At 43.8% G+C, this 16383-nt stretch overlaps 1 protein-coding gene across 1 annotated transcript in view; it reads left to right on the forward strand.

The window, feature by feature from the left end:
• Nucleotides 1-16383, forward strand: part of FRAS1 (Fraser extracellular matrix complex subunit 1) — a 523736-nt gene that overhangs the window by 10292 nt on the left and 497061 nt on the right. Inside the window, exon 2 of the mRNA XM_055139083.1 lies at nt 1022-1053. Within this exon, the coding sequence (XP_054995058.1) occupies nt 1022-1053 (32 nt within the window). The remainder of the gene's footprint in view (nt 1-1021; nt 1054-16383) is intronic.

The following is a 16383-nucleotide window of genomic DNA, read 5'->3' on the forward strand; positions in this document are numbered from 1 at the left end:
GACGGAGGAATCGAACCCGGGTTGGCCTCATGCAAGGCAAACGCCCTACCCTCTGTACTATCGCTCCAGTCCTATAAGTAGAAAGATTTCAAAAAAATGAATTTGGATGGAGGGTTCTCCTAGGAGTCGAGTCACTTCCAGTGATAATCATCCAGAGAGGTTGGAAGGTTCAGTTTGGGGGCCTGAAGAACGTGCCAAGGTCATCCTGACCTTGGGCGGCCTCTTAGGTTACACACTGTGGTATTGGGGAGCATGCAATTTTGGGATAAAACTGGGGTCTCTTGCATTTGACCGTGACCCCTCTTGCTATAGTTTTGCCCCTCCAACAGTACTCATTAATACTCATTAATCGTTAATAGTGATCATAAATATTAATGATTAATAATAATTCTCTCTGCCATAAAGCTATTGATGACTCAACACTCCAACTCCAAATCCACTAAATCCACTAGCAATGTCCGAGTTCTTCCAGTGGTGACCCAAGGTCTCTCCCTGTCCCCTCCCCACCCCCTGAGCAAACTTACTTCAAACATTTTGCTTATTATAGTTTGGGTGACAGGCTTCCATGAGTGTTGACGCTTGTGGATTTTTTTTAATAATGTAGGAGCACTGCTGTTTATTCATTGATTAGACGCTTGTGGTTTTGATGTGCGTGGTTACCTCACCTCCGTGTCATGAAAATGTCCAAGGTCCTGGACTTTCTGTTATCACTAGTTCCCTTCACATTGCAACCTGCCATACTCTTCCCTTTTTTTTTCTTTTTTCGCATTTTTATTTCTATAATCCAAACCAAGGGCTTGCCATCATCAAATAGTAAGTTTTCAAGTTGTTTTCCCTCATGCATGTTCGAAAAGTGCCGTTGAGATGAGTGGTGTTATATTCCCCCAGACAAAATGCTCCAACTTGGCGGACATTTTGCTTCTTAAAACGCATGTAGGTAGTTTTAGTGTAAGAGAGCTAGGCAGTGTCTTTTAGTTCATTATTTGTCCCTTTTAATTCTTGTTTTTTTCTCCCCCCACAGGTGCTTGTGTCTATAAGGGCTCCTTGTTGGCGGTAGGTCACTTTTCATATATTTGGTTGATTTCTTTTGAGTGTGAAATGCTTGATTGAGGTTATTTCGTGAGTGGGTTGACCCTATGAGTGTAAAATGTGTTTATTGTCATTCACAGTTTGAGTATTATTCCTCATCCTGCACAATTATGCCCAATTACTTGATACTTTTCCCAGAGTGAACTGGTTCCATTTAAATACTCAGATCCTGGAAAGGAGGATCAAACACCCAACACATAATTTGCATTCCATCTTTGTCTTTTCCATCAGAGAGAAAATTAGACCCCATTCTTTTGTCAGATATGAACCTAGGTATGGTTTGTTTATCTTCCTGTTGCTTTATTTCTTTCTTTAAACTCCCTTCCAGAAATAGGATGCTAATTATATTGAGTACAATCTGGAATATCCTTGACTATTGCTTTGAATTATACATCTAACTATTGGTCAGCAACAAACAGATTAACATTTTATTTCTGAACCTTTGCCATGTAGGTGGAATTGATTTTGAATTTAATTTCAGGTTGACTTGGGGGAAGCAGATGCAAGTTTCATGCATTTCTTTTCATTAATAGTGTACTATGGTGCATAGCAGTGTGTTAAGGCCTTATTGAAAAGGCTGTCCACACTCCATCAACTCCAATAAATGATGTGACAAGCCATTCTTCACCACTTTTGATTTTGGTTTAATAAATGCTGTTTTAAAAAACAATCAAAATGGTTGGAAAGAGATTGCTCATTTATATCACAACCCATGATTGAAATGAGTGATATTAGTAAGTCATCTTGGATAATTCTTGTGTTGAAATAGGTGAGACATATATAGTGTATCCAAGAGTCTAGGGAATTCTGGGTATTCTCACAATAATATTTTTTTTGTCCTGTTTTGGGGCCACTCCTGGCGGTGCTCAGGGCTTACTCTTGGCTCTGTGCTCAGGGGTCACTACCATACGGGATTCCAGGCTCCCAGCCTGGGTTGGCCGTGTGCAAGGCAAGCGTCCTGCCTGCTGGACTATCTTTCCAGTCCCCACAGTAATCCTTTTGAATTGGAACTTTATGCACTAGAATTACGGCTCTGACAATTCCAACTTTTATCCTTCCTTTCCTTGTTGCTTAGGGAATCAGACTAAGGGCCAGGGACGAGTCTGAGCTCAAGCCCTGCTGGACTGAGCACTAACCCTGCATTGCCTGAGCCAGCCGTTGACCTGTCCAACCCAGCCTTACTGGGAATGGCCTCTAGGCCCCTGAGCATTGCAGGGGAGGCCCCTTTTCCAAAAAGAATCAGAATCAAAAAGAATTATTTTAAAGCTTTATTTATTACTTCACTTCCTTAAAGACTTACTTTCCCCCCTGTTTATTCTTTCATAGACTTAGAAATTCTTATCCTTTGTTTGCTTTCCTTCTTTCTTCTTTCCTTTTTCTGTTTTTTTTTTTTGTGTGTGTATGTGTGTGTGTATGTGTGTGTGTGGGCCAAACCTGGCAGTGCTCAGGGCTTATTCCTGGTCTGTGCTCGGGGGTCATTCCTGGCTATGTTCTGGGCACCATATGTCTTGCCAGGGATCAAGCCAGAATCAGGGGTCTTCAAGGCAAATGCCTTCCCACCTGTACTCTCTCTCTGGCCCCAGGAATCATTTTAGAGTCCTAGTGTTTTTCATTAGGGCTGGAGTAATAGCACAGCGGTTGGGCTTTCGCCTTTCATGAGGCCGACCCGTGTTTGATTCCTCCACCCCCTCGGAGAGCCTGGCAAGCTACCGAGAGTATGGAGCCCACACGGCAGAGCCTGGCAAGCTACCTGTGCGTATTGGATATGCCAAAAACAGTAACAATAAGTCTCTCAATGAGAGACGTTACTGGTGCCCGCTCAAACAAATCGATGAGCAACGGGATGACAGTGACAGTGCTTTTCATTTTCATTATTTGTTTTTTTGGCCTTCCCTGGAAATGCTCAGGGGTTACTCCTGGCTCTGCACTCAGGAATCACTTTTGGTGGTGCTCAGAGAGCCACATGGGTTGCGGGGATGGGGTGGGGTGGGATGGTCAACCTAGGTTGGCTGTGTGCAAGGCAAGCACCCTATCCGCTGGACCATTTCTCCGCTCCTCCTCAGCAGTTTGAGAAGATTATTAGGCAATACAGATGAGTCAGTTGTCCATATTGTTATAAAGAGAATTGTTGATTGTATAAGATGTTTTTATAACTTGTCAATATATTTTGATTGCTACCAATGCATTTAAGACTTAACAACAGATGAGTGAAATGGGAAGACCATGTGTTATTTCAGACCTCTCCTTCTTTGGGTGAATAGCCATGCAAGAGAGCAGTTAAGAGATTTGTTGTTCAAAGGTAACTGAACAAAACAAGCTGTCTTCTCTCTCCTGCTGAGCCTGATCCAGACTCTACACTTCCCCATACCTGACGTTGCTGGCTGTGATTGTACATAATTGAACGCATCAATTATGAGGAGAGGTCAGGGTGATTAAGCTAAGGGAGACGTTGATTAATTTGTGTTCAATGTAGTTCCCGTGTCTTTCAGTTCCATGCCCTGGTTCAGCCCGGTACTCCTGGCTGCTGGGATCTGTGCCTCTTCCTCACCCCTGCATTTTCCTTCTCTGCCTACCAAGCCTCTCTCTGTCTGTGTGCCTCAGCCTCCTTCGTGCTGTTGTATCGTTATTGCAGTTATGCAGCTCAATCAGAATATCATGACACTGAGGACTCTTAGTAAACCAATATTTACTCAGCACCAACTGTGGACCTGCTGTTCCAGGGAGCAGGAATGCATCCGTGAACAGACCTCCCGCGTGAGGGTTGCCCTCTAAGGCATAACGTCTGTAGGATGGCAGAGAAGTGCCCTAACCTGATATGGAGGGGAGAAGATGGAAAGTGATGAATAAAAGGGGGAGGGCAACCATTTTATTTTATTTCATGTTTGGGGGCCACCCAGGCTGTGCTCAGACTTTACTCCAGGCTCTGTGCTCAGGGATCACCTCCAGCAGTGCCTGAGAAACCACATGCGGTGCCAAGGGTCAAACCGAGGTTGGCCTGGGCAAGGCCTAACCTCTGTGCTAACTCTCTGGCCCTTTTATTTAATTTATTTTTTAATTTTTTTGCTATTTGGGTCACACCTGGGGTTGCTCCTGGCTTTGCACTCAGTATTCACTCCTGGCGGTGCTTGGGGGACCATATGGGATGTCGGGGATTGAACCCGGGTTGGCCGCTTGTAAGGCCAGTGCCCTACCGCTGTGCTATTGCTCCAGCCCCTTATTTTATTTTATTTTATTTTTTTGCTTTTTTTGGGTCACACCCAGCGATGCTCAGCGGTTACTCCTGGCTTTGCAGTCAGGAATTACTCCTGGAGTGCTTGGGGGACCATATGGGATGCCGGGGATTAGAACCCGGGTCGGCCGAGTGCAAGGCAAGGCAACGCTCTACCCACTGTGCTATCACTCTGGCCCCTTATTCTATTTTTGATGCAAAGATTTTGTTTATTTATTTTCACAGTATGTGAATGTTCTCTGTCCCATCCCTCCCACCCCCTGTATTCTTCCCTCCCTTGATAACCTTAGTTACTGAGGTGACATTTGCACAGAGGCCAGAAAGAGGGAATATTAGAGCCACGGCTCTGAATGTTGGGGGGAGGGGAAGCCTAGGGCGGGCACAGCTAGTGATGTCTTTGATAAAGCTCGTGACTGGGGTGTGGGCTGCACCGAGAGAGGCCGGAGAGTGGACAGGGGCAGGGCCTAGGGGGTCTAGGCAGGTGGGTGAGCCGCTGAATGAGGGACGGAGAACTGAGGAGTGGCAGAATCTGAGTTATGGTTTAATTAAAGTGCTGAATGTGAAGAGAAGCGGTGTTCTTGTTTCTCGGGAAACTCTGGGGAATATTTTAAGAAGGCGCCATAGAGGTGAGTCACGAAAAGCTTGCTATCAGGTTAAGTGTGAGGGGAACAACTGTCAGAGCCCGGGAAAACCATGGGAATCTAGAGAGATTTTGAGTTCAGATTTGTTGGTGACGCCTTTCGGTTCTCTTCCCATTTTCAGGAACTGAAGCTGGGGGGTGGGTGGGTGGTTCACTGTGGTTGGAGTTGATTGCTAGCTTTCACTGGAGCTGTTCTCTGCTCACCGTGCTGTGGTCTTGGAGAAAGACACTGCACCTGCAGTAATAAAATTGGGTGAATGTGCATTTATGCATATTGAATAGAAAGGAAAGTCCTTGAGAACATCTATATTCTATTCTAGGTGTTTCTGGTTACACAGCTCTCTTTGGATGAGAGAATAAAAAAAAAAAGTCATCTATTCAAGTTTAAGTGTTATTGCTAATATGTTAAACCAGAGTCTGGGCCTGTTCTGGTATGAACAGACTGAGATAAAAGAAGGGAAATAGAGTTTGGAATCCTAAAGTGGTTAAATGTACTACATATTTTTTTTTTCCGTTGCAGACCCATTGCTTACTTAACAAGAACAGAAACCTCAAGCTAGCTTTTATCTGTTATTTTTATAAGTTGAGATATCATTGATGTATATTTGTTTTACAATGATCCGATGTATGCATATACTGTGAAATGGTCATTGCAGTGTACTTAGTGAACATTCATAGTCATGTATAGTCATAATTATTTTCTTGTGATAACTTTTAAAGGCCAGCTCTCAGCAACTTTCTTTTTTAAAAATCTAGAAATGGTTATTTTATTTTTTTTATTTTTAAATTTTATTTTATTTTTATAAAGTAGTTGACAATATTTGATTACATTTCATATTTGAACACCAATCCCACCACCATTAGACCTTCCCACCACCATATTTTGGATGTTTCCATCCCTAACCCCAACCCCTGCCCCAAAGTGGAAGCGAAATTATTTATTTTGTATTGTTTATTATGAATAAACTGCTGAAAATGCTCCAAAAATTTTCTTAGAGGAAAGTGTGTGAAGATTGTTGTATTTCACCCAGGGGCTGTTAAGCCCTTCTATAAGGGATCATGAACATGTTGTTAAAGGTTGAGCCTTGTGTGTTTTTGCATATATATATTATGCATAATATGTATTATATATCTGTAAAAATATATTTCCCCCTAAGCTTGGTTGCCTTCTCCTTTTTTTTTTTTTCTTTTTGGGTCACACCCAGTGATGCACAGGGGTTACTCCTGGCTCTTCACTCAGGAATTACTCCTGGCGGTGCTCAGGGGACCATATGGGATGCTGGGATTAGAACCCGGGTCGGCTGCGTGCAAGGCAAACACCCTCCCCGCTGTGCTATCGCTCCAGCCCTGTTGCCTTCTCCTTCAAACCCCGTCAAACATGGTGCGCTACCCTTGGAGTATTAGTGGTGTCAAGTATGAGATGCCCAGGAAGAGGCCCACTCATGGGTGAGGCTCGGCCCGAGTGTGTGGAGAGTGGCCGTGAGCTTGGCGGCAGTTGAGTTCTGGAGGTTGTCAGCTGCTGGGGCTGGGTCCCTTGGGGCGGGGAGGGGCCTCACTTGCCCCCTCCGGGGTGCCCCAAGTGAAACAGCTTCTCAGCAGCTTTCAGCTCTCCAGTGCAGTGTTGTTCCCTGTAGCGGTGAGGGCCTGCTACCAGGAGCAGGGCGGGCTGCTCTGTCCCTTTCTCCAGTCCGTCAGTTCAACATGGAGACATTCCAGAACAAGGAGAGACTGCAGAGACCGTGTTGTCTTGTGGGTGACCACACTGGGCTATGTGCGTGATGGTTTGAGTTCATTCCATTTTCCCCACGAGGAAACACATGAAGAGTGGGCTTGGTTGAAGATGACCAAGTATCAGATTTCTCCGGAAAGTGTTTTTTCAACATAGGCCAGGTGACTGTGCGTGTGGGCCCAGGCCGATGTCAGATGCCAGACGGTAACTTTCCTCCTGTTTTGTGCAGTGGCTTCCAGTCAGGAAGCTGGAAGATGTGGTCGGGACCCTCATGGCTCTTGGAGATTGTCACACCTCCCTTTGATTCTTCCTCCTTCCTGCCCAGCTAACCAGCTCTGTGACCTTGAGCAAGGCACGTGACCTCGTAGGATCTCAGCAGTCTCCTGTATGAAGAGAGGGCAGATCAAGGCCACGTGGTGAAGACACTCTAATGCAGTGTTTTTATGTCCTTTTCAGCCCAACAAAATTCTTTATTTCCTTTTACCAACTAAGAGAAGGAGGAGAAAGGGAGAGCTATTAGGCTCCTAGTATGTATCGAACGCTTTAACAGCTACCATGCGTTCAATAACAATTCCAAGGAAGAGGTGTTGCCTTTATAGACAAGGAAGCTCCAACTCAAAGTATAACTCACTTGTTCAAACGTACACAAACCAGTCAGTGGTAGGGAGAGAGGATCTGACGCCGAAGTCCCTTCCCGAGCCCGTCTGCTTGTCGCCTGTGAATGCAGCGGGCTTCTTTCCCCGTCAGAATGGATGCCCCCAGCCTCCAAGCTGCACCTGTCATGCACTTGTCTCTGCCAGTCTCTGTCCTGACCTCCCACAAGAGCCAGCTGTCCCCGGCTGACCTCTTCCCATTGAACTCGGGCGCTTCTGCACGAGTGTGAGCTAAATTCACCGCACCATGCGAGGAACGTTTAAGGAGTCATTCCATCTTGGAAAAAAACATATGGGTGTTATATATACACGCAACCCTCCTCTGTCCCCAATCTCCCAACTCTTGAGAGCTCGATGGATTCATGGCGACGTGCCCTGATGATTTGGTTCTCGGCCACATGTTGCCATCTCTCAGTTATAGTTTATCTTCAGCTGTCTCTCTTTTTCCTTTTTCCTTTTGTTTTGCCGGGGTGTCACACCCAGTGATGCTCAGGGGTTATTCCTGGCTCTGTGCTCAGGGATCACTCCTGGCAGTATACCCAGAGGATCACATCGGATGCCAGGGATCGAACTTGAGTCGGCCACGTGGAAGGAAAATGCCCTACCCGCTGTGTTATTATTTCTCTGGCAGCCTTCTCTTTTTTCTTTAACACTGTATTTTCTATCTGTTTCCCTTTTTCATTCCTCAGGTCAGAAACTAACAAGGAACTGACAATATTTAGGGAAATCCTAAGCCTGGAGAAATGCTGGATAATTGATTTAGGGTGTGTTCTTACTCCACTGTATCCTTGCACGTGAGACCCCCGCCCCACACTTCTCAAAGCTCACCCTTGTGGAAGGAAGTCTGTGTGTTAAACCAGAAGTCCCCTTACCTTTTTAATTTGTTTGACTGTTGCAGAAGCAGTGAGTGTGAGGAGGGTAATACCTTTCCCCCACTTAGGGTCACACTGCGGTGTTCAGGGCTTACTTCTAACTGTACTCAGGGACCATATAAAGGGCTAGGGATCAAATCAGATGCAAGGCTAGAGCCTTCAGCCCTGTACTTCTTCTCTGCTCCCAAATAGTGTGTGTGAGTGTGTATGTGTGTGTGTGTGTGTGTGTGTGTGTATTAACTTAAAATTTTTACTATCTCTTGTTTTTTCCCCACTGATCTTGAGGAAAAGCATCTCACTTTCCTAGCGATCAGCACAAGCAAACGACTCTTCTCCTTTTGCTCCTTCAGTGCAGTTTTCCCTGGGTCTGGTTGTCCGGACAGCGTTTACACTTCTGCAGTGATGAGCCACTTCCCTCGCCAGGTTGTTGTGAGGGGGCGAGGCTGCCAGCGGGAAGCGCTGGGCAGTGCTTGTGACCTAGAATGCTCGATATACCTTAGCTCGCTGCACGCGCAGCCAGGAAGCCACACAGTGTCTCCCTGGGCTTCTCCTATGTGGAATACTCTGCTCAAAAAATGTTGAAAAGTGACTCACGGGACACTGGCGTTTGAAGGCACATTTTACTTATTGATTTTGGATTTTTCTGGTCAGATCTGGCAGGTTTTGGTCATATCTGGCTATTCTCAGGGCTTACTCCTGGCTCTGCAGTCAGGGAGCTCTCCTGGTGGTGCTCAGGGGACTGAACCCAGGTCAGCCCATGCAAGGCAAGCCCACTAGCAACTGGACCATCAGTCTGGCCTCTCAAAGCACACTCTAAAGAATAAACTTTGTGTTTATTTAATTTGGGGCACCAGACTTTAGAATGATAGGGTTTCAGGTATACACATGCCAACACCACACTGTCCACCAGAATGATCCCCCTTTCAGCCCACCCCTTCCGGTCCCCTACCACGGTCAGCTCAGACCTTTTGGGGCGCACCTGGCTCCTGACTCAGGGGTTACTCCTGGCTATGCTCAAAGTGGATATCTGGGTTGAACCCGGGTTGGATGACTGGGTGATGGAGAATTGGGGTGTCTTGGTGTAGGTCTGGCTCTGCCATGGCCGGCTTTGCAGCACCAAGTCACGAGAGAAATGAGATCTCAGTTTCTAAATTTGTTGAATGAGTTCGATTCAACCCTCTCCAAGATTCCATAGCACTGTGCTGTTGAACTTTCTATGCCGTGGTGGAAATGTTCCACAGCTATGTTGTCCAGTCTGGGATCCACAAACATGTAGTCATTGAGTTCTTAAAAAAGGTCTTGAGGAACGGATTTTTTTTCCCTTTTTCTGGATGACACTGGGCTGTGCTCAGTGCTAACTCAGCACTTACTCCTGCTTCTGAGCTCAGGGATCACTCCTGGCAGTGTTTGGGGGGAATATTTGTGGTGTTGCAGACTGAACTGGAGTTGGTTCAGCCCCAAGGAATGGAGTTTTAAATTTTAAATTTTAAATCACATGTGGCTATTTAAATTTTAAATGAATATAATAAAAATATTAATATTTTTATTAATATTTATTAATTTTATAAATTTAAATAGCCACATGTGATTCCATTACTATGTTGGACTGCAGGTTTAGATCTTTAAAATTTCTTTTCTTTTTTTTTTTTTTTTGCTTTTTGGGTCACACCCAGCGATGCTCAGGGGTTACTCCTGGCTTTGCACTCAGGAATTACTCCTGGCAGTGCTTCGGGGACCATATGGGATGCCGGGGATTGAACCTGGGTCGGCCGCGTGCAAGGCAAACGCCCTACCCTCTGTGCTATCGCTCCGGCCCCTTTAAAATTTCTTAATATGCTTTAGTACTTAAGCTGGGGATAGTCTAGGGGATGGTTCCCTCTGTGAATGAAGGATCATTGTACTGCTCTTAATGGTTTTGTGGAAGGTCATAAGAAAATTGTTATGGTATCTAAGTTTGCTGTATATTTGTGTATACAATTTGAGCATTATGAAGTCACCTCTACTGTTACACTTGTTCTATAAACCCCATTTTTCTTGAATAGAAGAGGAAGGGTAGAGGTATTGATAAGACCTGTTCTGCAGTCAATCTTGTATATCCCATTAATTTTTTGTTTTACTGATATGAAATAGATAAAATTGTGTCTATGTGTATATTTGTATATTTGTGTGTGTGTATTTGTTCCTCTTCTTCCTTTTCTTCTTACTGTTGTGTGTTATTGTGATTGTGGGTTGCACATGTGCCTGGCCTTGGTGCTCACACTGTTTTTGGTTGAAGTGGCTGCTCGACAGTGAAGTTTCAGTTGTGGTGCTTGGCTAGACCCCAGGCTGTCGTCCTGGTGCACCCAGCCCCTTGTGTGCATGGAGGGTTGTGCCCCTTTAGTTGTGCTAGCTCTCATGTGTGCTTGCTGTGGGTTGAGGCACCCTTTGTGGTGCAGCCAGAAATCACAGCAGCCCCAGGATTTGCAGACAACACAGCTGCCAGGCTCAGACAAAGCTGCCAGGATTGCACTCAGCCGCTGTCGCAGTACCAAGGATTGAGTTCAGTTGCGAGGCAGGTGTCCTCGGCCCCTGAGTCATTCCTCCAGGGTATTTAAGAGGTACAGCTTGATGATTTTTTGAATTGAAATGACGCTGAGTTATTGAATCCCATGATCCAGGTATGCATCATTAAAAAACTGCACGTGTCTTTACCTCATGAATTCCCCACTGAAAGCCAGCTTCTGTCAGTCACTTCACCGTACAGTTTTACCTTGGTCCTGATTTATCCATCACCCGCCTCCTGCTTCCATCTCCTTTTCATCAGGTGACCAGTCGTTGGTCTGAGAGTCTAAAAGTTGGTTTTTGTTTTGGCTTGGAAGATGGATTTACGCGTGCATTGTGAAACAATCACCACATTCAAGCTGATTATCCTATCCATTACCTCACCTTGTTACTTCTGCAGTGTTTTTGGATGGTGAGAATGCTTCCAGTCTATTGACAGAGCAAGTTTCAAGTGTACAATACAGTATTGTTTCCTATGGTCATATTGTTGTACATTAGAATTTTTAGAACTTGTTTATCTTGCATAATCTAAGCTTTATAGTGCTTGACTAACAGTTTCCTCCCTGGCACCCCTCTCCCCCCGTGAGTCTATTCTTTCTGAGTATAACTTATATAAAAGTGAGTGTGATCACGTGGTATTTGTCTTCTTGCATCACCTGCCCCTGTCTGGATCTTCTTTTTAAGCATTGAGCAATATATCTCACATTTGTCTTTGTTCATTCTTCTCTCTGTGGTTAGGTTGTTTCTATGTCTTGGTTATTGTGAATAATTTGCAATGGGCATGAGGGTACAGCTATTTCTTCAAGATCTGGTATCATTTCCTTTGGATATATATCCAGAGTGGGATTGCTAAGTGGTTAGTGGTTAGTTCTATTATTTTTAAAAAAACCATTTCTTTGAGGGGGGCCAGAATGATAGTACAGCGGGTAGGGCGTTTACCTTGCACGTGGCCGACCTGGGTTCGATCCTCGGCATCTCATATGGACCCCCTAGCACTGCCAGGAGAAATTCCTAAGTGCAGAGCCAGGAGTATCCCCTGAGCATCGCTGGTTGTGACCCCCCAAAAAATTGAAAAAAAAACACCCAACAATTTCTTTGAGGAATCTCTATGTTTTCTATAAAGGTTGTATCAGTTTATATTCTCACCAATAATATAATATATATATATATATATGAGCTGGAGCGATAGCACAGCGGTTGAGTGTTCGCCTTTCACGCGGCCGACCTGAGTTTGATTCCTCCGCCCCTCTCAGAGAGCCCAGCAAGCTACTGAGAGTGTTGAGTCCTCGCGGCAGAGCCTGGCAAGCTACCCGTGCGTATTGGATATGCCCAAAACAGTAACAATAAGTCTCTCAATGAGAAGATATTACTGGTGACTGCTTGAATATAATATATATTGATATATACCATTATTATATTAATGTATGAAATATATTACACATTAATATATATTTTTATTTTATTTTATTTTTTAATTCTTAAATATTTATTTATTTTTTAATTAGTGAGTCACCGTGAGGGTACAGTTACAGATTGTACACATACACTATATACTATATGTAACTACATGGTATATATCATACATATATATGTTTATGTATACATACATATGTTTTTTTGTTCTATTCTTGCCAATAATTATCATTTTTTTATTGTTTTGGGGCTGACTTCCAGTGACACTTGTCCCCAGTGATGTTTGGGCCCATAAGGGCCACACCTGGCAGTGGTGGGTGGGGAATGTGTGCTACCCCCACGTTAAGCATTGGGCCTCGCACTTGTAAACATGTGCTTTATACTTGTGCTGTATTTCAGAGTCTTTTCTCTTTTAGATAACCACTAGCCCAACATACAAGAGGCATTATCTTATTATTATTATTATTTTTGCTTTTTGGGTCACACCCAGCGATGCTCAGGGGTTACTCCTGGCTTTGCACTCAGGAATTACTCCTGGCGGTGCTTGGGGGACCATATGGGATGCCTGGGATCGAACCCGGGTCGGCCGCTTGCAAGGCGAATGCCCTACCCACTGTGCTATCGCTCCGGCCCCAAGAGGCATTATCTTATTTTTTTTTGATTTGCATTTACCTAGAGTGGTATTTTGTCAGTGTCTTTTATACTTGTGGGATTGTCTTCCACTATTTATATTGTGGCAGAAAAAAATTGAGAATGTGAGGTCTAAGCAGTAGATCTTGCAATAGATTAGGGCGTACAGAGTTAGATTAAGGAAGACACAGTTCTTCAGTCCTAGCACCTTAGAAAATTACTGTGCTATAGCACTAACTTATTTTTGGGCCACACTCAGCCCTGCTTCAGGGCTTACTCCTGGCTCTGTGCTCAAGAATCACTCCTGGCAGTCTTGTGGCACCATAGGGGATTCTGGGAATCAAACCTGGGCAAGTCAGGCGCTGTACCTGCCGGAATATTGCTCCCACCCTGAGCATTGCTTTTTAAAAATTGAAAATCTGACATTAAATAACAACTCCCTTATTCAGAGACAAAAAGATATAAGACTGCATCTTTGTTCATCAACATGTTCAAGATATTTTATGTTTAGGGGTATGAAGGAAAGTTTCAAAATTTTCCTACTCAGTTCTCAAAGTTCCCCATAACTCTTAGTGAATGTAAGTAACTTAGGTCAGTGGTTACTGTACAACACCCTAACCTTAACAACTGTGGTGGTGGAGAATACTGGTCACCCTGTGAAGATTCTCAGAGGAACAGCAGTGATACCAGCTAGTTCACACTTTACCTAAAGATGCCATCGGGGCGGTGGGAATACTGGTGATAGTTGTGGCATTGGAATTGCGCACAGGAGAAACCATCATGCACAGTGTTGTACATCACGGAAACTTAATCAATAACTTTAAAAAAAAGTGAAAGAATACCATTGGGTGCTATGGGCTGTCTTGTCATTTGGTTATGTTTCTGCTTTGAGGTCACATCCAGCGGTACTCAGGCTCACTCCTGAGTCTGTGCTCAGGGATCACTCCTGGCTGCGCTTGAGGGACCATCTGAGGTGCAGGGAATCCGACCTGGGACTTCCATGTGCAAACAAGCACCTCACCCCCTGTATTATATCTCTGGCTCTAGAATATCCCATTGTTGTTGCTGTTGTAACCTAACAAGAATTCATCACTTTTTAATGCCTCTGATTCTTTTTCATTTACTTTAAAATACCAGGTATCACTGTATCACTGTCATCCCGTTGCTCATCAAATTGCTCGAGCGGGCACCAGTAACATCTCCATTGTGAGACTTGTTACTGTTTTTGGCATGTCAAATACACCTCAGGTAGCTTGCCAGGGTCTGTTGTGCGGGCAAGATACTCTCGGTAGCTTGTTGGTCTCTCCAAGAGGGACCGAGGAATCGAACCCAGGTCGGTCACATGCAAGGATAATGCCCTACCCGCTCTGCTATTGCTCCTTTAAAGGGAAGAGGCTGCTCTTTGTTAAAAATATGCTTATTATGGTACAAAAACTGTTCTCCCTCATGCCCTCTTGAGAATCACTAGAATCATCACTGTATTCAGTGCTGGGATAATTTCCGTCTTATAACGAGTGTCCTTTAACGAAGGGTATTCACGCTGACGCAGACTGGCCAGTATCATAAAGGAGGCAGCGGTGAGTTGATAGATCACTTCCTGGACTCTCGGAAGTTGGGTTCTGATGTGTGTAGGTTGAAGGGGAGAGATCTGGGTTTCTGTCTCAGGAAGCTCCAAGAGGGGAAAAGCGAATCTGATTCCAGAGTGGAGGATCCTCCCTCCGTTTCTGCACAGGGAGCACTTCTGTACTGAGAGCTGCCAGGTGGTGAGAATTGGACTCTCAGAGCCTCAGATGATTCTTTTCTCCTCGCTGGGTTTTTATAAATTCCCCATCATAATGAGATGTGCCACTTTCCTATTTGGGAATTTATGTCTTAGAATAATTGAATAATCCATATGCAGTTTCATTCTTATTCATATTCTTGTGGTAGGAACAGATGTTTTAAGTTAACAAACATATTTCTTATGCTTTCTTTTAGATTTAGAAGAGGCAGCAGAGTTTGGAAATCATATTAATTTGTTCAGACTATGCTATGCATGATCATAGATCTTTATTTTCTGGTCAGAAGATCCCCACAGCTTTTTTTTAAAGTTTGTATAATTTTTGTTTCAAGTTGCTGTGCAACTTGTTCCAACATTTTGTTTTTCCCCCTCATTTGTAACTACAAAAATATATGTATTTTTATTTGTTTTACACATAGTATATTACATATGTGTGTTTGTATGTATAGGGATTTCCTAAAAATAGATTGCTGCTCATTTGGGCCACTTACAGTATTAACTTGTTGTACTTTATTTTTAAATAAAAAATAAAAAAAAGTTCCCTCAAATGGCAATATATAAATACCAAGATGAGTTAAGTCAGTTTTGTTTTCTTGATATTTGGATGGCAAATGTCTAAAGAAAAGTTAACTTTGAAACTTTCATGTGGATGGCATTTGAACAGAAGGGATACTTAAATATAAAATTGACAAAACTATTTAAAAATATCTATCCAGTTTTATGTAAAATAAGTGATTATTCTCTGATATACCAATTAAATTCTTTTTAATAATAATGTCTTCGGTTCCCAGAATTTCTAATCTAAATGACGGAAGGAAAAGCAACAGCTTCTACAGTAAGAGAGGGTTTATTGTGAGTGCTCAGGAAGCCCTTTGAGTTTGGGCCATGACCTGTGAATTTTTTTCTGTCAGCTCCCAAGATTGGTTATTTATTAAATTTATGTGATTCCTTTCTTCCGAAGGGAAATAGAATGGGAAGGGGGGGATTGCTTGGGAGAGGAAGGTAACCATGTCGGAGAGCAAATTTTATTGTTCTTCCTGCTTTTCATTCTTGAAATGGTTTTGTAAGAGTGAGTGAAAGAAAATGATTAACAAATGGATACCCATTCTTTAATTCACTTCCTGTTCTGAGCCTCCCTGAAATCCAGAGAGAGCTTATGAATGGAAGAAAGCTCATCAGGACATGACTGGCTCCGAGAAAACCTTTTCCCAAGTAGCCATAGGTATGTATATGTGGTAGGAATGTCCTCTGGGATCCAGGTATTTTTAATCAACTTTTATGTCGCAGAAGGTCTGAGTCGTATTCCTGACTGCTGTAATTGAAGATCCTAGTTAACTGCTCAGTCACTTCTTTTTTCTTCTTCTCTAGTGGGAAAGTTAAAACATCCCCCCCCCACCCTCATCTGTGCCCCACACAATTTGAATAAAATCAAATTAGGAAGTTTATAATCTGTCAGAACTTGCTTTATTTATTTATTTATTTTCTTTTTGGGTCACACCCAGCAATGCTCAGGGGTTACTCCTGGCTTTGCACTTAGGAATTATGGCGGTGCTTGGGGGACCATATGGGATGCCGGGGAATCGAACCCGGGTCGGCCGCATGCAAGGCAAACGCCCTACCCACTGTGCTATCGCTCCGGCCCCCAGAGCTTGCTTTAGAAGTGAGTAGACGACTGAGTTGTGGCCACTGTTTGGAAGTTGCCTAGTTCTTGGAGGCTGGAAAGTATCCCGTAAATAGCCCCTCTACTCTGCTCTCTGTTCTCTGAGAAAATAGACAATAAATACAGAAGCAAAATACAGAAGCAAAA

The sequence above is a fragment of the Sorex araneus genome, chromosome 5, assembly GCF_027595985.1.
Source record: "Sorex araneus isolate mSorAra2 chromosome 5, mSorAra2.pri, whole genome shotgun sequence".
NCBI classification, from domain to species: domain Eukaryota; kingdom Metazoa; phylum Chordata; class Mammalia; order Eulipotyphla; family Soricidae; genus Sorex; species Sorex araneus.